The following is a 27,639-nucleotide window of genomic DNA, read 5'->3' on the forward strand; positions in this document are numbered from 1 at the left end:
CGTTTTTCAGTTCTGCCCACAAATTTTCTATAGGATTGAGGTCAGGGCTTTGTGATGGCCACTCCAGTACCTTGACTCTTTTGTCCTTAAACCATTTCCCACATCTTTGGAAGTATGCTTGTCCATTTGGAAGACCCATTTGCGACCAAGCTTTAACTTCCTGACTGATGTCTTGAGATGTTGCTTCAATATATCCACATAATTGTCCTCCCTCATGATGCCATCTATTTTGTGAAGTGCACCAGTCCCTCCTGCAGCAAAGCACCCCCACAACATGATGCTGTCACCCCCATGCTTCACGGTTGGGATGGTGTTCTTTGGCTTTGCAAGCCTCCCCCTTTTTCCTGCAAACATAATGATGGCCAAAGTTCTATTTTTTTGTTTCATCAGACCATAGGACATTTCTCCAAAAAGTATGATCTTTGTTCCCATGTGCAGTTGCAAACCATAGTCTGCCTTTTTTATGGCGGTTTTGGAGCAGTGGCTTCTTCCTTGCTAAGTGGCCTTTTAGGTTATGTTGATAAAGGACTCATTTTACTGTGGATATAGATACTTTTGTTCCTGTTTCCCCCAGCATCTTTACAAGGTCCTTTGCTGTTGTTCTGGGATTGATTTGCACTTTTCACACCAAAGTACGTTAATCTCTAGGAGACAGAATGCGTCTCCTTCCTGAGCGGTATGACGGCTGCGTGGTCCCATGGTGTTTATACTTGCATACTATTGTTTGCACAGATGAACGTGGTACCTTCAGGCATTTGGAAATTTCTCCCAAGGATGAACCAGACTTGTGGAGGTCTACAGTTTTTTTTCTGAAGTCTTGGCTGATTTCCTTTAATTTTCCCATGATGTAAAGCAAAGAGGCACTGAGTTTGAAGGAAAGCCTTGAAATACATCCACAGGTACACCTCCAATTGACTCAAATTATGTCAATGAGCCTATCAGAAGCTTCTAAAGCCATGATGTCATTTTCTGTAATTTTCCAAGCTGTTTAAAGGCACAGTCAACTTAGTGTATGTAAACTTCTGACCCACTGGAATTGTGATACAGTAAATTATAAGTGAAATAATCTGTATGTAAACAATTGTTGGAAAAATGACTTGTGTCATGCACAAAGTAGATGTCCTAACCGACTTGCCAAAACTATAGTTTGTTAACAAGTAATTTGTGGAGTGGTTGAAAAACGAGTTTTAATGACTCCAACCTAAGTGTATGTAAACTTCCAACTTCATCTGTATTTTCACCCACATGTCTATCACTGTGCTTTCAACCATTTTAAAAGCACAGCAAAGTTCAAATACAATGTCAGATATTTTGTTTATTTACACTTTTTTTTTAATTTGACCTTTATTCAACTAGGCAAGTCAGTTAAGAACAAATTCTTATTTTCAATGACATCCTAGGAACAGTGGGTTAACTGCCTGTTCAGGGGCAGAACGACAGATTTGTACCTTGTCAGCTCGGGGGTTTGAACTTGCAACCTTGCGGTTATTAGTTCAACGCTCTAACCACTAGGCTACCCTAATCAGATTAATGTGTTATCACTTTGTGACATGTAATAGCAGAACCAAATGGCCTGGATTGTAGTTGAGATTACATTAAAAGTACATGTTACAAATGATCAATGCCGTTCGATATTCTGCACAGATTATTACAGCAACTGTGAAGATCTCCACAGACCTGTGATGACAAGTATAGTTACAGTACACTAGGAATGTGGCCATGAATGTGTTAGTCATTTTAAGGTTGAATGTTACATTATTTTGTAAGAAAGCTTCAGGCTATTTACTGTATTGCAAAAGTAATATTGAACTGTGTTTGGTTGACAATGCAGCCAAATATCAACCTGTACAGGAGATGTATCTACTGTTTGGGTAGTTTCACCTGTGCCACTGGCTTAATCCCATTCTTTAACTTTTATATTTGGTTACATTGGAGATTTGAATCCAACATATAATCTGTTAGCTTGTCGATAAGTTAATAGAGGCTATGTTTTCTATTTAAAATATTTACTGTATCTTCTGCTTCAATAGTCCCATCTGTGCCACTGACTTTAATTCCAGTTGATGTCACCAATTCAATCATTAATATGCTGGATTCATGTTGCCATCTCAACCAAACGTCAAAGTTAAATCAAATCAAACTTTAATTGTGGATTAAGTTTGATTTGATTTTATCCTATACTTTAACTTTGATGTTTGGTTGAGATGGAGACTGGAATCCAACATATCAATTCATTTGTAGACACTACAAATCTGTGTAACATCAAAGATCCTGGAGAGAATTGTACATGAGCAAATGGGTAAAGTCCTATTTATCAGGAAGGGAGCAAGTAGTAGAGGTTAATGGTTCACTGTCTCAGGCAAAACTAATGAGTTGTGGCGTTCCGCATGGGAGTGTGCTTGGGCCTCTGCGGTTTTTATTGTATATTCATGATATGAAAGATGCTTGTTCTTGCCATTGTTGTCTTTATGCGGATGACTCTACACTTCTGGTGTCTCACAAAAGTAAAACTATGTTGGAGAGCATACTTAGCACAGAGCTTACTAACATTAGCAAATGGCTCGGAGATAATAAGCTATCTTGGGAAAACTGTTATTATTATTTTTGGATCCAGACCTAAATTGTGTAGGTTGTCTGAAATCAGAGTGGAGTTAGGGGGTGAGGTGTTGACTACTAAAACCTCTGTTAGCTACTTGGGATGTATCCTTGATGGAAGCTTGGGAGGTGTGAGCATGGCCAATAAGTTGCTAGGGAAGGTTAATGCCAGGATTAAGTCTAGAAAGTCCAAGTTGCTTGATAAGGACTCCATGAAAGTGCTAGCTACTGCCATTTTGACTATGCTAGTATTTCCTGGTTTAGGGGCTTATCTAAACTTATGAAGGGGAAGCTCCAGATAGCCCAGAATAAGTTGATCAGGGTAGTATTGAAGGTGAGTCCACGTACTCACATAGGCAGGATCTGCTTTCAGGAACTAAACTGGCTGCCTGTTGAGGCTAAGGTGTCCCAGATTAGATTAGGTTTGGTTTACAGGAGTATTTATGGTCCTGCACCCAGATATTTAAGTGATTACTTTCCTCGTGTTACGGATGCACACAACCACAGCACCAGATCAGGTGTTGCTGATGTGTGCTTATACAGGTTCATGAGTAATGCTGGGAAAGGTACTTTCTTGTATACTGGAGCCTCAGAATGGAATGAGTTACCTCTGCCTATAAAAACAATGTCCTCTCTGGGCAGCTTTAAAAATAAATTAAAAATATGTTTGATGTCCTCTGTGCCCATATGAATAACCCCTATGATGTAACTGGAATGATGAGATAGATGTTCTTCTTCTATGTTTTAGTTTTATTATTTCACTGCCATACTGTGTTCGATCTTGTAATAGCCATCTTGTCTCAAGAGGAACACAATGGAAATAAGTCCCAGACTTTATTGTGTGTTATCCTCAATGATTTTATTTTTTCATGTATGGCTTTTAGGTTTTGTGTGCTTGTTTTTTTTAAATGGTCGAATTAATAAACTAAACTGGATTTAAAAACACTAAACTGGAATTAAAGCCAGACTAAGTCAGTGGCACAGATGGAACTATCCAAGCAGAAGATTTCATCTCCTTCAAATGTTGATATTTGGTTGTTTTGACAACCAAACACAATTCAATATCGCTAAATGTCATTACTTTTTTAATCAGCCAGAGCTTGAAACCCTAGGCTAGGTTAGGTTGAATTGAAACAATAGCTGTTGATTGTTGAAGGCCTAAATATAATCATGTTATATGAGTGATAAAGTATGGTCACATATAATTTGCTCTGTTAAACCTACCCTTTGGAATGGCTTTTGATAGCAACAGTGAATATATCTCATTTTTAATTGGAGATCTCTCAACAATCATTCTCACGACAGCACATTGGTGATAGTCAGTGACAAATATTATAGCTAAGCATGGCTGGATGGGAGACCAAAAGGGTAGCTGTAGTTAGATCAATTCTCCAGTAGGAGGTGCTGCCCAGCTCATTTCTTTTTGTCTGATATAGTGGATTTAATGTTGAAGATCGGACGTTGTTTCAAAGGTACAAATTCACATATTTTAAGGTTTGTCTATGTTAAAATGTTTTTACCATGATGACATAATCCGTGGTTGAAAATTCACCCTTAAAACAAACAGTTTAAATATATTACTTTTTTTCAAATCCAATGTATTTTCCACGTAGATTCCACGTCACAATACGTTGACTAATTACTTTGAAACAACGTTGATTCAACCAGTTTGTGCTCAGTGGGATTCTCTAGTGTAAGAACCTCAGGGGTGATCTGCAGGTGTTCTGTAACTTCTCTCTAATGCTCCCTTCATTAGTATGCTTCTCCACTCTCATTCCCCCTGCTATCTGCTGGCGGTGAGCAGCCCCACCATCTAACCTGGACAAATAACAATGCTATTATATTACATTTTTAGCTGACGTCAATGAGACCGCTACCATACTTGACCTTAAAGAGATCGTCTTCATGGTAAGTCTCAGTATTAGAATGAATCACTGAATCGATTTTCTGGTCTGGGGGCCATTATGAAAACTGCAAACATAAGAGTATATCAACGATCAGTTACTGTGTTGTATGATTTACATGATCTGTGTAGCATTGCTGGGGATAGCTGTCATGAGGTAAATGAAGACAGAGGGGAGGTGTGCTGAATATTGACTTGGATGAACTGAAGAGGCAGAGGGAGGATACAGTGTCAATACTGTATTGACTGCTTTTGGTGCCCAAACCTAAACCCCCTATCACACTTCTGTTAATGTAGGTGGTTTGGTATGGTTTTGCAGTGTTCCATAGACTCATACAAAACATTAATGACAAAGAAATATATTGGGTTTGAATGACCTTTGTGCTATTTCTACAGCTCTTTGCATCAATGCTAACTGAAATCTGTGTCTATGTGAAAACAAAAAAACTGCTTTTGCACAGTTATCCTAAAAATGTCAGATAGTAATTGATTTGAAGGAATGAGGTACCCCAGTCTAGACACAGTTTAACATGGAGTGAAATTGAATCAATTTGTACGAGCATATTCTGCTCAAGAAAAATCAGAAATGGCACCACAACATTTATGGTTTGTGTTGTGTGCTCATGTTGTTTCAAACTCTATTGGTTGTTTCTGGCCTGTCATCGTGGCGAATTCTGAGTGGAGGCAGAGAGAGACGACGGCTGGCTGGACTACTGATTAAACCTCTACCAGACACACAGCTGATGTCCAGTTCCGCGCCTGCTCTGAGTCTCTTAACCTAATATTCATGCAGTTGTCTTCTTCTTGGCATCTTGAAATGTTATACAATTCTTTCCTCTTTGCTCTGAATGTCTGAATGTTTTTGAGATGCAACAATTTCATCTTTGACCCCTCGACAGTGTGCCACATTTGCTAAAGGTTTACATGCTTGAAGACACTTTCCTTGTTGAGGGTGCAAATCAATAAACCAAAGGGGCACAGGGGCCTCCTTCTGATATTACACTGAGATCTTGTCTCTACCTGACCATTTGACTGCCAGTGATGCTCACTGTTATTCAGATCACTATTCCCTATCATCCTGTCTTCTTGTCTTCTTTTTTTTTAACTAGGCAAGTCAGTTAAGAACAAATTCTTATTTTCAATGATGGCCTAGGAACAGTGGGTTAACTGCCTGTTCAGGAAGAAAGACAGACTTGTATCTTGCCAGCTTGGGGATTTGAACTTGCAACCTTCCAGTTGGTAGCCTAGCGCTCTAACCACTCGGCTACCCTGCCTCCCCGGGAGTCAGTCGTGGCATGTGCCATGTCCACAGAATGTTTTCACCTGTCAATCATTCGGGAACTCTAGCTAGTCTCACTCTACGTGGGCTATGTTGCATGGTAAGTAAAGAATAGAAGGCAAGGAAGAACACTATAATCCAAGTAGTTGGAAGTACCAGGGAGTGCACAGGAAGGCTGATGAAAACATCAGTGCTCTGTGAATACAGGGCTGGATCCTTTCCACAGATCAGCGATGCTGGTCTGTTCACCCACCTTTGAGTGATCTCCTCTTTAGTGTGTAAACCGCCTTGGCCATATGCCCACTTACCCAGAGAGGCTGTTTCTGTTGTTATTGGTGGTACAATAGCTGTCGGTGGTCTCATTGTTTGGAAACAAAGCAGCCCTGTAGTGCTGCTGATAGGGTTATGGTTAGGGTTAGGGTTAGGGATAGGGATAGGGTTAAGGTTAGGATTAGGGTGATCATCGAAAGAGGTGGGCGACTGGTTACGAGGGAGTGCACGTGGAGAGGTGGGGAATGGGGGAGGCTGGCACTAGGAGGTGAAAGGCTGTGGACCACTTTTGCGGCTTGGAAGGACAGGAGCTGCTGATGTGAGTGTACTGTACTGTTTGTGGAGAGAGAGAGAGAGAGAGAGAGAGAGAGAGAGAGAGAGAGAGAGAGAGAGAGAGAGAGAGAGAGAGAGAGGCTAAGCAGAGGCATCATTGGTCATCCATGCGTGATACAGGCTCTTATATAAAACACGCCTCAGCCAGGACTTTTCAGGGATGAGAAAGAAAAAACACTTTCTCTTCCTGTGAACATGACTCATTACGCTGTTATTGTTACCACTGACTCTGGGACACGGTTTAACACATTTGTTAAGCACCATAGACCGAGGGATTATAAAGAACAAGGGTTAGTGTTTTCAAAAAGTGTATTTCAAAGTGAACACCGTGCTCGGTATATTACAGAGTTAACATTGACAATACAGCACAATGGGTAGTCAGTCACAGAGAAGGGGTGAACCAGGAGCTGTTGGATGGGATATTCAGAGAATAAAGTGCTAGTTGACAGCATCAGCTATTGTAACATCAGCTGCAATGGCTTTTATACCACCAATAACACCATAAACAGGGTTACAGTAAGTGCAAATAGGAGATTACTCAGGTGGGTAAACAATGGTGGTGCTCATGTGTAAAAATCGATAATTCGGCTTCTGGAGAGCTACTTTCGTGGTCTGCTGGTTTTAATTGTCGTCCAGGCTTTAATTGATTAACCACATATGTGGGTTGTAATGAACTCTATCACTGTAACTCCCCCATCACATTCTGATTGACCACTGGAACACCTAGCCTTAGGGAAAGACAAGGACCACTCTGTGGCTCCAGGACCAGGGATGCATTGCAGACCCTTCACTGATCTGCGGCTACGAAATCAAAATCAAATCAAATCAAATTGTATTGGTCATATACATGTGGTTAGCAGCTGTTATTGCAAGTGTAGCGAAATACTTATGCTTCTAGATCTGACTGTGCAGCAGTATCTAACAGGTAATATCAACAATTCCACAACATAACCTAATACACACAATATAGTAAAGGAATGGGAAAAGAATATATGAATATATAAATATATAGAAGAGCAGTGACAGAGTGGCTAAGATGCAATAGATAGTATAAGAATAGATAGTGTAGGATACATTATATACATATGAGATGAGTAATGCGAGCCATGTAAACATTCTTAAAGTGGCATTATTAAAGTGACTAGTGTTCCATTTATTAAGTGGCCAATGATATCAAGTCTGTAAGTAGGCAGCAGCCTCTCTGTGCTAGTGATGGCTATTTAACAGTTTGATGGCCTTGAGAGATAAGTTGTTTTTCAATCTCTCTGTCCCAGCTTTGATGCATCTGTACTAACCTTGCCTTCTGGATGGAAGTGGGGTGAACAGGCAGTGGCTAGGGTGGTTATTGTCCTTGATTATCTTTTTGACCTTCCTGTGACATCGAGTGTTGTAGGTGTCCTGGAGGGCAGGTTGTTTGCTCTCGGTGATGCGTTGTGCAGACCGTTCCACCCTCTGGAGAGCCCTGCGGTTGTGGGCGGTGCAGTTGCTATACCAGGCGGTGATACAGCCCAACAGGATGCTCTCAATTGTGCACCTGTAAAAGTTAGTGAGGGTTTTCGATGACAAGCCACATTTTTTCAGCCTCCTGAGGTTGAAGAGGCGCTGCTGCGCCTTCTTCACCACACTGTCTGTGTGGGTGGACCATTTCAGTTTTTCAGTGATTTGTACACAGAGTAACTTAAAACATTCCATCTTCGCCACTGCTGTCCCATCGATGTAGATAAGGGGGGGGGGGCTCCCTCTGCTGTTTCCTGATAGTCCACAATCATCTCTTTTGTTTTGCTGACATTGAGTGATAGGTTATTTTCCTGACAGCACACTCTGAGAGCCCTCACCTCCTCCCTGTAGGCCTTCTTGTCAATTGTTGGTAATCAAGCCTACCAATGTTGTGTCGTCTGCAAACTTGATGATTGAGTTGGAGGCGTGCACAGCCACAGGGAACAGGGAGTACAGGAGAGGCTGAGCACGCACCATTGTGGGGCCCCAGTGTTGAGGATCAACGGAGTGGAGATGTTGTTTCCTACATTCACCACCTGGGGGCGGCCCGTCAGGAAGTACAGGATCAAATTTCACAGGGCGGGGTCGAGACCGAGGGTCTCAAGCTTAATGATGAGTTTGGAGGGTACTATGGTGTTGAATGCTGAGCTATAGTCAATGAACAGCATTCTTACATTCCTCTTGTCCAGATGGGATAGGGCAGTGTGATGGCGATTGCATCGTCTGTGGATCTATCGGGGCAGTAAGCAAATTGGAGTGGGTCTAGGGTGGCAGGTAAGGTAAGGTGATATGATCCTTGACTAGTCTCTCAAAGCACTTCATGATGACAGAAGTGACTGCTACGGGGCGATAGTCATTTAGTTCAGTTATATTTGCTTTCTTGGAAATAGGAACAATTGTGGGCATCTTGAAGCATGTGGGGACAGCAGACTGGGATAGGGATTGATTGAATATGTCCGTAAACACACCAGCCAGCTGGTCTGCGCATGTTCTGAGGACACGGCTGGGGATGCCGTCTGGGCTGGCAGCTTTGCGAGGGTTAACACGTTTAAATGTTTTACTCACATTGGCCACAGAGAAGGAGAGCCCACAGTCGTTGGTAGCGGGCCGTGTCGGTGGCATTGTATTGTCAGGCAAAGAAGGTGTTTAGTTTGTCTGGAATTAAGACGTCGATTTTTGCGACGGGGCTGTTTTTCTGTTTGTAATCCATGTAATACTAATGATCAATATTGTGTTTGCGCTAGTGTTGTCTGTAAGTCACTACACTACTTCCCTTGTGTCTTCCAGAGGTGTCTGTTGAGACGTTAGACGTGAAGTGGATTGATCACTGGAGCCAGCTGACTCGAATGTCCAGACGCCGGCATGTTACACACCCACATTCTGAGCCTTGCCCAACTCTCCTCCACCTCCTCCAGCCTCTCCACCTCCCTCTTCCTCCTCTTCCTCCTGGGGCTTACCCACCTCTCCCAGGCTGGCTCAGACCATGCAGCACCCAGCAGCCCGCCCAGCAACTGCTCTGATGGAGACCCCTGCTCTGAGGGCGTGGTCCTGCCCATGTGGAACCCTCAGAACCCGTCAGTGGGCGACAAGGTGGCACGGGCCATCGTCTACTTCGTGGCCCTCATCTACATGTTCCTGGGCATGTCCATCATTGCCGACCGCTTCATGTCTTCTATTGAGGTCATCACCTCTCAGGAGAAAGAGATCACCATCAAGAAGCCCAACGGAGAGACCACCACAGCCACTGTACGCATCTGGAATGAGACCGTTTCCAACCTGACCTTGATGGCCCTAGGCTCGTCTGCCCCAGAGATCTTGCTGTCTGTCATCGAGGTGTGTGGCCACTCGTTTGAGGCAGGCTCCCTGGGCCCCAGCACCATCGTGGGCAGCGCAGCATTCAACATGTTCGTCATCATCGCCCTCTGTGTGCACGTGGTGCCAGAGAACGAGACACGCAGGATCAAGCACCTGAGGGTGTTCTTCGTCACGGCAACCTGGAGCATCTTCGCCTACATCTGGCTCTACCTGATCCTGGCTGTCATCTCCCCGGGGGAGGTGGAGGTGTGGGAGGCCGTGCTCACATTCATGTTCTTCCCCATCTGTGTAGTTCAGGCCTGGGTCGCGGACCGACGCCTGCTCTTCTACAAGTACATCCACAAGCGTTACCGTGTCGACAAGGCCCGCGGCATCATCATCGAGACAGAGGGGGACAGCATGTTCACCAAGATGGATGTGGAGATGGACGGCCAGGGGGGCAACTCCCACCCCCACCCCAAGGATGTGCTGGACCACATGCTGGAGGGGGTGGAGGAGGGTGGAGGGCTGAACTCAGAAGAGGATGAGGCTCGGAGGGACATGGCCCGCACCCTGAAGGAGCTGAAACAGAGGCACCCAGAGAAGGACACAGAGCAGCTGATTGAGATGGCCAACTACCAGGTTCTGGTCCAGCAGCAGAAGAGCAGGGCCTTCTACCGCATCCAGGCCACACGCATGATGATCGGTGCTGGGAACATCCTGAAGAAGCATGCTGCCGACCAGGCCAGGAAGGTGGTGAGCTGCCATGAGGCCAGCGGACAGGAGGAGGACCCCCACACCATCTACCTGCAGTTTGAACCCTCCCACTACCAGTGCTTCGAGAACTGTAGCTCGCTCAAGCTGTCTGTTGGGCGCCATGGGGGCGAAAGCGGCTGCACAGTCAAGGTCAGTGGGGACAAGCTACTCATATTTGTCTTTGTGATTTATTGTACTGTATAATGGAAAGATTATTATGTTGAAAATCACTCAAGCTAAATGTAATCATGGGAAAGGTTTTTAGATGAGATAAGGGTCGAGCCAGGGGGCCATTTTCTCCAGTAATTACTCCTGTCTAGTGAATTAATTTAATCGTCATTGAGTTGGTTTTGTTCCTGGGTCACCTCAGGTGGACTACCGGACAGAGGACGGAACGGCCAACGCCGGCTCAGACTATGAATTTGCTGAGGGCACGCTGGTCTTCAAACCTGGTGAGACACTGAAGGAGCTGACCGTGGGGGTTATTGATGACGACATCTTTGAAGAGGACGAGCACTTCTACGTGCACCTCAGCAACCCTCGCATTGTTCACCGTGCCGAGGTGGCCATCCTGGAGCCCAGCACCATCACCACCACCAGCAGTATGAGGAACCTCTCCCCCCACGTATCCCCCAAGGCCGCCCTGGGCAACGCCCACACTGCCACGGTAACCATCTATGACGACGACCACGCAGGCATCTTCACGTTTGAAGTAGAGTCTATGAGGGTGAGCGAGAGCGTGGGCACCATGCAGGTAAAGGTGCACCGGATGTCTGGGGCCAGGGGTAAAGTGGCCATCCCCTACCACACCCTGGAGGGCACCGCCAAGGCTGGGGAGGACTACGAGGAGGTGGCTGGGAAACTGGAGTTCCTGAACGACGAGACCATGTGAGTAACACCACTTCCTGTCGTGTACGTTGCTCTGCTGCTGATGGCTTGTGTGTGGCGTTACAGTATGATATTAGATGGCCCATTTGTATGGTATAGAACATGGGGTATTCCACTCTTACCCTACGAGGACCAGAGCCTGCTGGTTTTCTGTTCTACCTGATCATTAATTGCACCCACCTGGTGTCCCAGGTCTAAATCAGTCCCTGATTGGAGGGGAACAATGAAAAAATGAGTGAAACTGGCTTCTCGGTCCAGAGTTGAGTTTTGAGGGGTATAGCATTTTTATCAGAATTGGAGAGGAAGAGGAGAGAACCGTAGAGAGGGGATAAACAGCAGGAGATCTGATAGTGGGGCTGCGGTGTGGGGGACAGAGAGAGAGAGGAATGGGTAGTGATGAAAGGGAAGAAAACATGTAGCTATATTAGAACACTGTCGTTTCTATGGGAGTTCATTCATTGTAATGGCAATGTGTGGCATTTGGGATTTCGCCATTTTCATAGAGAAGGCAATATAGTGAAATGAATGAGAGGCCATAAAAATAAACTAAATGAATATTGCTGAAAAAGGTGTCGTCAAATATGTAAATGATGTAAAATAAAGAATAGTGGACTGATTGAAGGAAGGGCAGTGGCTTTAGAAAATGAAAAGGGTTTGTGTGATGGTGATGATTTGAGTGAAATTTAGACTAGAGAATAATTAGATAGATTTCGAGGTAGAGAGGCAGGTAAGAGGGCGGAAGGAGAGTTAGAGAGAGGATGAGAGTGCAAAGCAGTGTGTTTTAGCATTCATCTCTCACTGTAGGCAGGGTTGGCTGACTGATGAGGAAGAGAGCTCAGAGAGTGGTGTGTGGGCGGGTGCTTCATGGAATGTGTGACGAGAAAAGCGATGGTAATCATGGCTGGAAAAAAGTGGAGTGCGTTTACGTGTGTTAGATGGGTGGGTGGAAGGACAGGTGCATGTGTTGTCTATTCTTCTGGGGTGTGTGTGTGTGTGTGTGTGTGTGTGTGTGTGTGTGTGTGTGTGTGTGTGTGTGTGTGTGTGTGTGTGTGTGTGTGTGTGTGTGTGTGTGTGTGTGTGTGTGTGTGTGTGTGTGTGTGTGTGTGTGTGCGGGTGGGTGGGTTGGTTGGTCGAGTAGCTGAGTGGGCAGGAGTATACGTTTCTGCATTCGAATGCAGATTTTGTGTAGTACAGTAAGTGAGAATTGACATTATTATGTGTTTGTGTGTGATAGCGCAGCTATCTGTCAGTGTTTTCTGCTGACCAGACAGATGAACCCTCTCTTCTAAACAGCGTAACAGACTCTAACTGTCTCCCTGGACAGTCACAACTCAAGTGGCCTGACACCAGCCAGCACGAGTCCAGGGGGCTTTGTGTGTGTGTGTGTGTGTGTGTGTGTGTGTGTGAGTGAGTGAGTGAGTGAGTGAGTGAGTGAGTGAGTGAGTGAGTGAGTGAGTGAATGAGTGAGTGAGTGAGTGAGTGAGTGAGTGAGTGAGTGAGTGAGTGAGTGAGTGAGTGAGTGAGTGAGTGAGTGAGTGAGTGAGTGAGTGAGAGAGAGAGAGAGAGAGAGAGAGAGAGAGAGAGGGAGAGAGGACGCCAACTTTAACAGGCAAACTAAGAGGAGCCAGGATGGATGAGTTTAAAATTGAAGCATGAAGTATAATTTGTGTTTGCCCTGCAGTTCTGAGCTCCAATCGATGCACCGGGATTTATTCAGACAAACCTCCGATCCTCAAATCAAATCAAATTTTATTTGTCACATACACATGGTTAGCAGATGTTAATGCGAGTGTAGCGAAATGCTTGTGCTTCCAGTTCCGACAATGCAGTAATAACCAACAAGTAATCTAACTAACATTTCCAAAACTAATATCTTATACACAGTGTAAGGGGATAAAGAATATGTACATAAAGATATGAATGAGTGATGGTGCAGAGCAGCATAGGCAAGATACAGTAGATGGTATCGAGTACAGTATATACATATGAGATGAGTATGTAAACAAAGTGGCATAGTTAAAGTGGCTAGTGATACATGTATTACATAAGGATGCAGTAGATGATAGAGTACAGGTGATAGTAGAGTACAGTAGAGTACAGGTGATAGTAGAGTAGAGTACAGATGATAGAGTACAGGCAGTGGCTGGGGTGGGTGTTGTCCTTAATGATCTTTATGGCCTTCCTGTAACATCGGGTGGTGTAGGTGTCCTGGAGGGCAGGTAGTTTGCCCCCGGTGATACGTTGTGCAGACCTCACTACCCTCTGGAGAGCCTTACGGTTGTGGGCGGAGCAGTTGCCGTACCAGGCGGTGATACAGCCCGCCAGGATGCTCTCGATTGTGCATCTGTAGAAGTTTGTGAGTGTTTTTGGTGACAAGCCGAATTTCTTCAGCCTCCTGAGGTTGAAGAGGCGCTGCTGCGCCTTCTTCACGATGCTGTCTGTGTGAGTGGACCAATTTAGTTTGTCTGTGATGTGTATGCCGAGGAACTTAAAACTTACTACCCTCTCCACTACTGTTCCATCGATGTGGATAGGGGGGTGTTCCCTCTGCTGTTTCCTGAAGTCCACAATCATCTCCTTAGTTTTGTTGACGTTGAGTGTGAGGTTATTGTCCTGACACCACACTCCGAGGGCCCTCACCTCCTCCCTGTAGGCCGTCTCGTCGTTGTTGGTAATCAAGCCTACCACTGTTGTGTCGTCCGCAAACTTAATGATTGAGTTGGAGGCATGCGTTGCCGCGCAGTCGTGGGTGAACAGGGAGTACAGGAGAGGGCTCCAAACGCACCCTTGTGGGGCCCCAGTGTTGAGGATCAGCGGGGTGGAGATGTTGTTGCCTACCCTCACCACCTGGGGGCGGCCCGTCAGGAAGTCCAGTACCCAGTTGCACAGGGCGGGGTCGAGACCCAGGGTCTCGAGCTTGATGACGAGCTTGGAGGGTACTATGGTGTTAAATGCCGAGCTGTAGTCGATGAACAGCATTCTCACATAGGTATTCCTCTTGTCCAGATGGGTTAGGGCAGTGTGCAGTGTGGTTGAGATTGCGTCGTCTGTGGACCTATTTGGGCGGTAAGCAAATTGGACCACTCCAGGGTGGGTCTAGGGTGTCAGGTAGGGTGGAGATGATATGGTCCTTGACTAGTCTCTCAAAGCACTTCATGATGACGGAAGTGAGTGCTACGGGGCGGTAGTCCTAAAAAAACAAATACAGAGAGATGTCACATTCCCTAGTTTTGTGGATTAGTGTGTCTGCTCTTCTCCTATTGGAGGTTGGAGAGGGAAAACAAGCATAAAACAATCCGATGAAAAAGGAAAGAAAACGGGGAAAGGGGACAGTTATATAAGCAGAGATCTAACGGCTGGGAGAGAGAGACAGATTCTACATGGGGGATCAATACAGCCATATTCCTCACTACTCTGGCTCTACGGCTACACTAACTACTGGATCGATAACCACCTGAGCATTCTGATACACGCACACACACACACACACACACACACACTTATGGGCACACTTTGAAGATATTGAAAGAACACACCGGTTTTGTTCTATTTAAGTAATACAGATCTTTAGGAGAGGTGAAAAGCATAGAGTTTTCACAGTAGATGTCACAGTAGATGTCAAAGGTTTCTCTCTTCTCATCTCTCTCTCTCTGTTCCTCTGTTCCCTGTCCTTATTTCTTATTCTGTACTGCCTCATATCTCCCCATGCCTCTTGTCTGGCAGTCATTTGGAATAGCAATTACACTCTGTTACCTAGCTACATAAATGAGTTAGGACACTCACAGGATGGGGAAAAAACCACAGATACTGCAGCTATAGTGTTTAATACATTCAAATCCTAATCCACATAATCATATTCCCTCATTATAGCTGGTCTTTTTGATGTGTTAACCAAATCCTCTACCCTGGATTCAGCCAAAAGACTGATACTGTATACACTCTCACACATGAATATACATATTCAGTACCGCAAGTACACACACTCGTTCGTACACACCGTATTGTGTTAATTGGACGGATGATATCATCTCACCAGAGGGAGGGGATATCTGAAAAGAAACAGGTAATATTCTGCCACCTCCAATAACGACACTTGTATTACTTTTCTTAATGAAGGGAATTACAGATTGACTGGGGAATTCCCCCCCCCCCCCCCCATGATAGTGACAGCTTTGATTAGTATTTGCAGCCTATTTGATTTTGTTTTCATCCGTTTGCTCACTCTCACAGCCGAGATCAAACGGTGGCTCAGATCACACGCTGTCTTTTGCCAAAGCACTGAAACCTAATCGCCTCTAATCCCTACGCCATCAGGTGCAGCTGCAGTGATGAGCAACTCGATACCTCTGCCAAAACCAAACGTGTCATTACATTGGCGACGTATCGGATGTCACAAATCAGGAGAGGTGTCAGACCATTTTGATTGATTCATCTGTTTTATTTTCATTGTATTTACATTGTGGATGTTTTGGGGCTTATGGTGAGATGTTAAAGGATGTGTCCAATTTCACAGCCTCCTGTGTAAGTGGAGCAGGAAGCAAATGCATAACAATAAATATACAGTATCTGAGTTGCCATGGACTATCTGTCAAAAGCTTGGTCATGTTCACAAGTCTCCGTCTCCCTGCACCCCTGTGTCTCTGTGGTTAATGAGGACTGGACCTGGCTAGACTTAGCAGGCAGTGTTGGGTGACCCGCGCCCCCACTTCCTCACCCACTACCCCCCCCCCCCAGCCCTCCAGGGTCCTCTATGACACACCGTAGCAGCTGCTCCATGCCTCACTCAATCACTTCAGCCTTCAGCGCCGTGTGGAGAAATCTGATGTGGGTTTGTAGACTGTATCTCTGCCTGTCTTTGTCCTGCTCTTTTTTTTTTTTTTTTCTCGCGCATTTATTTGAGGAGAAAATGTTGGCATGCTTTGCTCAGTCATTACACAGAGGGTGTGTGTGACGTCTCACTGACTTTTCGGTAAAAGCCTCCCCCCCCCCCCCCCTCGCTCGCCAAACCACTGCCTGTGTGTGTCCAAGCTTGTGTTCTTTGTGTGTGGACACAAATAGACAGCCGCCCACATATCGTTAGGGAGATGGAGGAAGAGAGAGAAACAGACTTAATGTGAGAGTACAGGGGAGTGAGGGTGGCTGATGCAAACACATGGACTCCCACTGAGACCTACAATAGAGTACAGTACAGCAGACACACATTTACATGTTCAGACCCATTTACTGTGTGTCTGGCTCTGACTGGGTGCTCCCATGCCTTTTGTACGCCAGTGAACGTAATGTGAAACAACACAGCCAGGTATCACTTAAACAACACACATTTACACACAAAAACCCTGTTACCACACACACCAGTGAAAATATTGCCAGTGCAGCAGTAAGGTGGTGGCAGTGTTCCACACTGCGACTATGTTTTGCTGCATAAACCTGAACTTCCCCGGTCTACAGCACATTTCAAACCCCACTGCAGTTATTTCTTTCTGGTTTATTTACGTTCCCCCCTGTGGCCATTAAAACTGCGTACACAAACATGTGGCGTGGAAATCAAGCACAACGTTGGATGCTCTGTCGCAGTTCATGGGAGCTTGAAAGTAGGGACTAGGGACTTCATCTCCGTCACAGATTCGTGCTGCCAAAGCTACCATGCTATGTTACCATGCTACTGTGCCATGGTGATTGCTGCTAATGTACCATGGCTATGCTGCTACCACAATACTATCAGCAGTATCTGCTGTCTGCTGTTAGGACTCATGAACACACCTGCATTTACAGAACCATGTACTGTAGGTCTTTCAACTGTGGTCAAAGAGAGGTCTGTGTGTTGTTGCCACTAAATCAGTTTGGCATTGAGCTGCAATGTTACAGGGGAAATCACACCGATAATCTTCACTGAGCTTACTCTAACTCAACATCGCTTTCACTGAGCTTACTCTAACTCAACATCACTTTCACTGAGCTTACTCTAACTAAACATCACTTTCACTGAGCTTACTCTAACTAAACATCACTTTCACTGAGCTTACTCTAACTCAACATCACTTTCACTGAGCTTACTCTAACTCAACATCACTTTCACTGAGCTTACTCTAACTCAACATCACTTTCACTGAGCTTACTCTAACTCAACATCACTTTCACTGAGCTTACTCTAACTAAACATCACTTTCACTGAGCTTACTCTAACTCACTGAACATCACTTTCACTGAGCTTACTAACTAACTTTCACTGAACTAACTCAACTAACTCAACATCACTTTCACTGAGCTTACTCTAACTCAACATCACTTTCACTGAGCTAAACATCACTTTCACTGAGCTTACTCTAACTCAACATCACTTTCACTGAGCTTACTTTAACTAAACATCACTTTCACTGAGCTTACTCTAACTAAACATCACTTTCACTGAGCTTACTTTAACTAAACATCACTTTCACTGAGCTTACTCTAACTAAACATCACTTTCACTGAGCTTACTCTAACTAAACATCACTTTCACTGAGCTTACACTGAACTCAACATCACTTTCACTGAGCTTACTCTAATTCAACATCACTTTCACTGAGCTAATTTTAACGAAACATCGCTTTCACTGAGCTTACTTTAACTCAACATCACTTTCACTGAGCTTACTTTAACTCAACATCACTTTCACTGAGCTAACTCTAACTAAACAGATTACATATCTTTCTACCTGTCTCTCTCTATATATACTGTATACTTCTGTCTTTATCACCCCCTCGGATTCACTGAGTAGAGCATTTATAGTTTAACATCAGATGTATATGATTAGAGAAGTATTTCACTGTGGGATGAGAGAAGACAGGCTGATGATATATGGAGAAATGGCGCCCTGCGTGCTGGATTAGCCATTAACACTATCACCTTTTGTTTAGCCTTTCTATATCTTTCTCTCCCTCGCTCGCTACTCGTTTCTCGCTCAGTCTCCCCCAGCCACTCACCCCCACAGTATAAGTTAAACAATTAGAGACTACAGAGGTGTATGATTCCTATGCCAGGGAAGAGAACAGTGAATATTTGGAAAAATTATATCATACCTCAGATCTCTCTTTCTTCTCTCTCTCTCTCTGTCTCTCTCTGTCTCTCTCTCTCTCTGTCTCTCTCTCTCTCTCTCTCTCTCTCTCTCTCTCTCAGTAATTATGAGGAGGCTCTGCTTCAGAGTTGTTCCCCAAAGCCCTCTTCTCATCTCTTTCGTGAGATGCATTCTCTCCGCCTCAGCAGCTCCTTCTTGCTTGCTTTATCCTTCTGGCTTACTCTATGAAAAATAAAGAAGTATCGATAAAACAGGGCTTATGATGTATGACTTAAACATTTTAGAGCGGTTTAGGTGTATATAAATAGTAATTTATTGGAAGAAAAGCAATTGTATTTACTCCATTCGTATCAGACAAACCAGTCAGACAATGTGGGAGAGAATATAGAGGAAAGGGGTTTCCAGAGAAAGAAGAGACCGTAGAGAGATGTCATTCATCTTGGCTGTCACATGTGCGCCCTCTCCGGCCTCTAGGTCACCAGGCTGCTCGTTATGGCGCACGCCTACCACCATCGTTACGTGCACCTGCTCGTCATCAGACTCACCTGGACTCCATCACCTCCTTGATTACCTGTCCTATGTATGTCACTCCCTTTGGTTTCTTCCCCAGGCGTCATTGTATCTGTTTTAGTTTCCTGTCCGTGCATTTTTATTGTTTTGTTAATTTGTTTATTAAATGTTTCACTCGCTGAACATCCTTCCTGACTTTCAGCGCACACGTTACAGAATGACGCCTCACCAAAGGGACACACCAGGGAGTGTTTTTTATTTGTATTTTTTTGTGTTGGAGGTGATGTCGGGTCCGGGTGTCCGAACCGATGCTACTTGGGAGGCCTCTTGCTGAGCTTACTTTAACTCAATATCACTTTCACTGAGCTTACTCTAACTAAACATCACTTTCACTGAGCTTACTCTAACTACACATCACTTTCACTGAGCTTACTCTAACTAAACATCACTTTCACTGAGCTTACTCTAACTCAACATCACTTTCACTGAGCTTACTCTAACTAAACATCGCTTTCACTGAGCTTACTCTAACTAAACATCACTTTCACTGAGCTTACTCTAACTCAACATCACTTTCACTGAGCTTACTCTAACTTTCACTGAGCTTACTTTAACTCAACATCACTTTCACTGAGCTTACTTTAACTCAACATCACTTTCACTGAGCTTACTTTAACTCAACATCACTTTCACTGAGCTTACTCTTAAACATCACTTTCACTGAGCTTACTCTAACTCAACATCACTTTACTGAGCTAACTCTAACATCACTTTCACTGAGCTAACTCAACATCACTTTAACTAAACATCACTTTCACTGAGCTTACTCTAACTAAACATCACTTTCACTGAGCTTACTCTAACTCAACATCACTTTCACTGAGCTTACTCTAACTAAACATCACTTTCACTGAGCTTACTCTAACAAAACAGATCCCGGATCCCCGGGATCATCCCTTTGGTTGGCGTCTGGCAGCTGGAGCTGAACGCGCCAGGGAGGGAGTACCGTCATGAATGCTCTCTCTCCGGCACTCTAGGACGCCATGTTCCCGCGTCTCAGCCAGACTGATAGGTTTCCCGCACCTCAGCAGAGGTGACCGGTCTGCTCCTGATCCCCGGAATTGTCATTTTGGTTGGCGAGGGTGTACTGTCATGTGTGCTACCTCTCCAGCCTCTAGGTCACCAGACTGCTCGTTATGGCGCACACCTATCACCATCATTACGCGCACCTTCGTGTCATCAGATTCTCCTGGACTCCATCACCTCCTTGACTACCTGTCCTATATACGGTTGAAGTCGGAAGTTTACATACACTTAGGTTGGAGTCATTAAAACTTGTTTTTCAACCACTCCACAAATGTCTTGTTAACTTCTTGCAGCGAGCAATCCCGTATCCGGGAGCGTAATTATAGCCTCAAGCTCATTACCATAACGCAACGTTAACTATTTTTGAAAATCGCAAATGAAATGAAATAAATATATTGGCTCACATGCTTAGCCTTTTGTTAACAACACTGTCATCTCAGATTTTCAAAATATGCTTTTCAACCATAGCTACACAAGCATTTGTGTAAGAGTATTGATAGCTAGCATAGCATTAAGCCTAGCATTCAACAGGCAACATTTTCACAAAAACAAGAAAAGCATTCAAATAAAATAATTTACCTTTGAAGAACTTTGATGTTTTCAATGAGGAGACTCTCAGTTAGATTGCAAATGTTCAGTTTTTCCAAAAAGATTATTTGTGTAGGAGAAATCGCTCCGTTTTGTTCATCACGTTTGGCTAAGAAAAAAAAGAAAATTCAGTCATTACAACGCCAAACTGTTTTCCAAATTAACTCCATAATATCGACAGAAACATGGCAAGCGTTGTTTAGAATCAATCCTCAAGGTGTTTTTCACATGTCTATTCGATGGTAAATCATTCGTGGCAGTTGCCTTTCTCTTCTGAACCAAATGGAAACGTGCATGCAGCTGGAGATTACGCAATAATTTCGACGGAGGACACCAGGCGGACACCTGGTAAATGTAGTCTCTTATGGTCAATCTTCCAATGATATGCCTACAAATACGTCACAATGCTGCAGACAGCTTGGGGAAATTACAGAAAGTGTAGGCTCATTCCTTGCACATTCACAGCCATATAAGGAGACATTGGAACACAGCGCATCCAAAATCTGGTGCATTTCCTGTTTGAAATTTCATCTTGGTTTCGCCTGTAGCATCAGTTCTGTGGCACTCACAGATAATATCGTTGCAGTTTTGGAAACGTCAGAGTGTTTTCTTTCAAAAGCTGTCAATTATATGCATAGTCAAGCATCTTTTGTGACAAAATATCTTGTTTAAAACGGGAACGTTTTTCATCCAAAAATGAAATACTGCCCCCAGAGGTTCAAGAGGTTAACAAACTATAGTTTTGGCAAGTCAGTTAGGACATCTACTTTGTGCATGAGACAAGTAATTTTTCCAACAATTGTTTACAGACAGATTATTTCACTTATAATTCACTGTATCACAATTCCAGTGGGTCAGAAGTTTACATACACTAAGTTGACTGTGCCTTTAAACAGCTTGGAAAATTCCAGAAAATGTCATGGCTTTGGAAACTTCTGATAGGCTAATTGACATAATTTGAGTCAAGTGGAGTTGTACCTGTGGATGTATTTCAAGGCCTACCTTCAAACTCAGTGCGTCTTTGCTTGACATCATGGGAAAATCAAAAGAAATCCGCCAAGACCTCAGAAGAAATATTGTAGACCTCCACAAGTCGGGTTCATCCTTGGGTGCAATTTCCAAATGCCTGAAGGTACCGCGTTCATCTGTACAAACAATAGTGCGCAAGTATAAACACCATGAGACCATGCAGCCGTCATACCGCTCAGGACGGAGATGCGTTCTGTCTCGTAGAGATGAACGTGCTATGGTCCGAAAAGTGCAAATCAATCCCAGAACAACAGCAAAGGACCTTGTGAAGATGCTGGAGGAAACCGGTACAAAAGTGTCTATGTCCAAAGTAAAACGAGTCCTATATCGACATAACCTGAAAGGCCACTCAGCAAGGAAGAAGCCACTGCTCCAAAACCCCAATAAAAAGGCCAGACTATGGTTTGCAACTGCACATGGGGACAAAGATTGTACTTTTTGGAGAAATGTCTACTGGTCTGATGAAACAAAAATGTGACTGTTTGGCCGTAATGACCATCGTTATGTTTGGAGGAAAAAGGGAGCCTAAGAACACCGTCCCAACCTTGAAGCACGGGGGTGACAACATCATGTTGTGGGGGTGCTTTGCTGCAGGAGGGACTGGTGCACTTCACAAAATAGATGGCATCATTTTGTGGATACATTGAAGCAACATCTCAAGACAGTCAGGAAGTTAAAGCTTGGTCACAAATGGGTCTTCCAAATGGACAATGACCCCAAGCATACTTCCAAAGTTGTGGCGCAATGGCTTAAGGACAACAACGTCAAGGTATTGTAGTGGCCATCACAAAGCCCTGACCTCAATCCTATAGACAATTTGTGGTCAGAACTGAAACAGTGTGTGCGAGCGAGGAGGCCTACAAACCTGTCTCAGTTACACCAGCTCTGTCAGGAGGAATGGGCCAAAATTCACCCAACTTATTGTGGGAAGCTTGTGGAAGGCTACCCGAAACGTTTGACCCAACGTAAACAATTTAAAGGCAATTCTACTAAATACTAATTGAGTGTATGTAATCTTCTGACCCAGTGGGAATGTGATGAAAGACATAAAAGCTGAAATAAATCGTTTTCTCTACCATTATTCTAACATTTCACATTCTTAAAATAAAGTGGTGATCCTAACTAACCTAAGACAGGGAATGTTTACTAGGATTAAATGTCAGGAATTGTGAAAAACTGAGTTTAAATGTATTTGGTTAAGGTGTATGTAAACTTCTGACTTCTTAAGGTGTATGTAAACTTCTGACTTCAACTGTATGTCACTCCCTTTGGTTCCTTCCCCAGTGGTCATTGTTTCTGTTTCAGTTTCCTGTCTGTGCGTTGTTCATTTTTATTGTTTTGTTCATTTGTTTATTAAAATATGCACTCCCTGAACTTGCTTCCCGACTCCCAGCACACACGTTACATTGGCCATTGAGAATGGCTGACACAGACAAAATTGCCGGCCTATTGGGAACAAGCTCCGTTCATACAGGGCTATGCAAGAATACTAAATTAATTTTAGTAATGGAGAAGTACAGAGATAAAAAATAAAATGTAATGTATTGCCTAATATACACTTTCTCCAGAGTCTCTCTCCCAGTGCCAGAGCAGCCTCCTCCTGGGAGAGGTATGTTTTTCAGCCCTGCACCTACAATGCATTAGCCTCAGCCCCACAAAGCAGTAGAATGACCTCACCGCTGTCTCCAGCCGCATTACAACCTTTATAAACCCAGATGTGAGGCGTCACTAACTCGACGTTAATGCAATAGAAGAAAAATAACCAAGAAGAATATTTCACAGAGACACAGAGACACATCACAAGTCAGTTGGGCTTCTTTAGAGAAGCCATCCAGTAGTTGTGCGACAAGAAGGAAGCAGCATGAGCCAGAGATGAGCCAGAGAAAAGGCTCTAATCTGGGAAGAGGGAAGCAGCATGAGCCAGAGAAAAGACTCTAATCTGGGAAGAGGGAAGCAGCATGAGCCAGAGAAAAGGCTCTAATCTGGGAAGAGGGAAGCAGCATGAGCCAGAGAAAAGGCACTAATCTGGGAAGAGGGAAGCAGCATGAGCCAGAGAAAAGGCTCTAATCTGGGAAGAGGGAAGCAGCATGAGCCAGAGAAAAGGCACTAATCTGGGAAGACGGAAGCAGCTGGAATCAATAGTTGATGAGTGTTGAACAAAGAAGAGTTGTTAATAAACATGCAGGGTATTGCAGAAGAACAAGGTGAAGAAGAAGAGGGGGAACAAGACAGTAGACATAAAGAGGGCCAGCGTTTCTTTCATTCTCTCTAATCGCCAGTCCTCAGGGATTCGCCAGCTCCTTTTCATCAGCCACCCAGAAGCACATTGAGTCAGGAACATAGATGCCGTGGTAGAACGATGACCCAGAGCTGCAGGTGAACCCGTACTGCAGCTTGTCACTAGCAACCCCTCAGGGACACAAATCCACAGACACAATGAGACAAGGATTCCTCCAGCATAAATGTGAAGGTGAAAAAACAAGGTCAGTTTTGATCGGTCTCACACCAAAATGCTTGTTGTTTGTCATCAGTCTTTGGCATGGTGTCTTTCAAAGCACTCATATAATTACAATACCACTACTAGATATGAGATGGTTTACAACAGAAACATAAAGAGCCTCTACCTCTTCCACGCTCAGACTAGAGCTATCTTACCGAAGGCCGTGACTTTTTAACAGAACATACATTATTGCTACCTGTTGCCATGCCAACCCCCTGAATTTGTGTTTTGTACACTTCACTGACAGTTGCGCATGAAACACCGTCATTTGACGGTGCTTGTACAGGCTCACCTTTGGCACAGCAGGAGGTTTTACTTAACACATTTATGTTTGCCTGATATTTTATCTCTCCATGTTCTCCCACCAGAGAGAAAGGCACACTGGTCAGTCTATAAATCATTTTCGGTGAATTCCCCTCCTATTGACTGGCGTGCTGGAGGCCATCTGCAACCCCCGCAAAGCTGGAGGGCCCCAAGTAATTTAAGCCCCCCACTCACACACTCAACTATAATGTATTGAATATTTGGAAATGTCTATTCAACAAATGTTGTGATCGGACCCAATCCTTGCTATGGTGTTTTAGGGCATTTCTATAGAAAACGTGAAGTTCGTAGGAGCATATCAAATTGGGTGTCAGATGAAAGCTAAGGGTCTATATTTTCCATCTTAAAAATGAAGAATAATTAAAGGCTTTGATTTCTGGATAAAAAGGGTCTTAGAAAACATCTAGCAGAAAATGTCTTAGAAGGGATAAAAAGTACATCAAACACAATAATGTTGAAGTAAAGTCCCCTGACAACTAATATCAACACTTTTATATTTCGTTTTGGAGAAATTGTTTACCTTCTGTAACTTCAAGAAATACTGTGTGCCTTGTAATACCGTTACCCCCCAAAAATTATAAAGAATAAAAAAATATTTTCACATTTCTTTCGCTCATGAGGAGGAGGATAATGACTGTTCACAGATGTAAGAGGTAATGGTAGACTTACCAATTCATTATAGTGATTTTACTGATATCAATTTTGTTTATGAATTAATACGTGATTAATACTCATAATTCTGTTACCTATTTGGTAATTATCCCAAAAATCTGTAACGGAATTACTGCAACTGACTTGGCTACAATGGGAAATCATGATAGTCACAAACCACAGTTGGGTCTGCTACTGTCTGCCCTTTCACTGACATACTGTTATGTTCAGTGGTGGGCCGTCAGGGCAGGCAAGGCCTTCTCTGCTGGCCTTAACATCATCAGAATATATATATATTTTAAATATATTTTCCCACAAATATGTATTAAATTATTCCCCAGAGTAAGAGTTATACTCTTCATTTCATAGCTTTCCTCTTGGTTGCACTGCTTCCAGCCCCAGGATGAGATTTGGAGGGCTGGTCTTTGTGTTAGATCTTTTATCCAATCATATTCAGCCATCATGTGTTGTCAGGGGTCTAAAATCTGCCCTCAGGCCTTCAGAATCAACAGTGCGGGCGCTTGTAGCTTAAAGTCAAATCAAATCAAAATCAAATCAAATCAAATGAAACTTTAGTGTCAACCAATCAGCTTTAGAGTTGGCTATTGTACGTCTGCTGGCTGGCTCCAGTGTTACACAGGAGCCAGCTAGCAGGCGTAGTGCGTGCTCGTCTTATGATTGGATTATCAATATTGAGAGGCAGGTCCTATGGGCAGGTATATGCAGAACCTTAGAACTAGGAAACTGAATTTGATAAACAAATTAATTTGCGTACTACTAAGCTGTTTTTTCAACCCACAATGGCGGAAGGAGGATAAGATATAGATTTGGTCGAGGATATAATTATAATGCCATTCTCAAGACGAACTTTTCAAAAAAAGTTAGACATTGTGAGGAGAGGTCGCCCGACGCCGACGCTACAAAGCACGTCACAGGTGGGAAAGGGGATCGTTCGCCACTTTCAAAGTTCCAACTACGAGCGCTATCAATGGCTCACAGGCTCTGAGAAGCACTGCAAACTGTACTGCTGGGAATGCCTATTATTTGCAAGTGATCAGTTTGGTGTTTGGAGCCACACTGGCTTTGCAAACTTGAGTTGTCTAAGCAAGGCAGCAACGAGACACCAAAGTACGGCTGGGCACTTACAAGCAATGGTGTTTTTGAAAACTTTTTGGGACACCCAAGTGGATCTACAGCTCAACGAACAAGCGCGCAGGGCAACGGAGCTGCACAATGAAAAGGTGAAGAAAAATAGGGAAATATTGAAAAGACTCATTGATTGTGTCATGTTTTTGGGTAAACAGGAACTTTCATTTAGGGACACGATGAAAGTTCTGACTCCACAAACAAAGGGAACGACGTGGAGCTTCTTTCTTTTCTTTCTGAAAGCAACACAGATTTACAATACCACCTGTCCACTAACAAAGTGTTCATTGGGACGTCAGGCAAAATACAAAATGACCTCATTTATGCTATTGCTGAAGTGATGGGAGAAGAGATCAAAATGGAGATTAAAAAAGCTCCCTTTGTTGCTGTTATGGTGGACGAGACAACAGATGTGGGAAATGCAGCACAGCTCTCACTCGTCCTGCGTTATGTGACGGACACAGGAGTCAAGGAGCGATTTATCCGATTTGAAGATGTGACAAGCGGTAAGCGAGCTGATGACATTGCGGCTCTTATTTTCTGTTTCTTGGAGGAAAATTAATGTAGTCTTGATAAAGTTGAGGCACAGTGTTTTGATGGCGCGGCAGGCATGGCATCTGGACTCAATGGGGTGCAGGCTAAAGTTAAGGAGAGGGCACCGATGGCCTTATTCATTCACTATTATGCACATCGACTACATTTAGTACTGACTCAAGGAGCCTCAAAGCTTAAAGAATGCAAGGTCTTCTTTGCCAACCTCAATGGCCTTGCAGCATTTTTCTCACGATCCCCTAAGCGCAATCAACTGCTGGATGACACCTGCAAGCGTCGTCTTCCTAAGGTTGCACCAACGAGGTGGCAATATACATCTAGATTGGTCAATGCAGTCTTTGAAAAGAGAGTTGCCCTAAAGGAGCTGTTTAACCACTTACTGGAACATCATGATGACCATGGGGAATCTGTGCTTATGGCTGATGGATTTAATGCACGTTTGGATGATTTTGAGTTTTGTTTTTTGCTTGAAACATTCAATGGGGTTTTTAATTATTCGGATGTGCTTTTTGGAATTCTACAGAAACAAACTTTGAATGTATAATTCTGCCTGACAAGGGTGAACGAGTTTTGTGACACAATTGAGCGAGAGAGGCGCAGGTTCAGTCAAATCTACGATGACACAGCGCGCATCTCAAGTTCACCCAGCGCACGCAGAGGCCCAGCACAAGGAGACCCTCGCACATACTACCAACAACTCCACAGCAATATTCTGGACAACATTCTTTGCCAGATACGAAACAGGTTTCAAGACCACGAAAAAGTAATGTTTCTCTCCCTCCTGGACCCCCAGCACTTTCAGACCTACCGGAAAAAAAATCCCGCAAACAGCCTTCTCCAGCTTAACAGAGAGTCACGGAACACTGTTCGAACTATCCAAGATA

At 43.9% G+C, this 27,639-nt stretch overlaps 2 protein-coding genes across 2 annotated transcripts in view; one reads left to right on the forward strand and one right to left on the reverse strand.

The window, feature by feature from the left end:
- Positions 1-27,639, reverse strand: part of LOC135550436 (bcl2-associated agonist of cell death-like) — a 339,230-nt gene that overhangs the window by 29,294 nt on the left and 282,297 nt on the right. The window lies entirely within an intron of this gene.
- LOC135550421 (sodium/calcium exchanger 1-like) overlaps positions 9,183-27,639 on the forward strand; it is a 28,109-nt gene continuing 9,652 nt past the window's right edge. The window contains exons 1-2 of the mRNA XM_064981212.1: positions 9,183-10,577; positions 10,798-11,315. Coding sequence (XP_064837284.1) covers positions 9,240-10,577; positions 10,798-11,315 — 1,856 coding nt within the window. The 5' untranslated portion in view covers positions 9,183-9,239. The remainder of the gene's footprint in view (positions 10,578-10,797; positions 11,316-27,639) is intronic.

The sequence above is a fragment of the Oncorhynchus masou genome, chromosome 12 (genome assembly GCF_036934945.1).
Source record: "Oncorhynchus masou masou isolate Uvic2021 chromosome 12, UVic_Omas_1.1, whole genome shotgun sequence".
Lineage (NCBI taxonomy): Eukaryota > Metazoa > Chordata > Actinopteri > Salmoniformes > Salmonidae > Oncorhynchus > Oncorhynchus masou.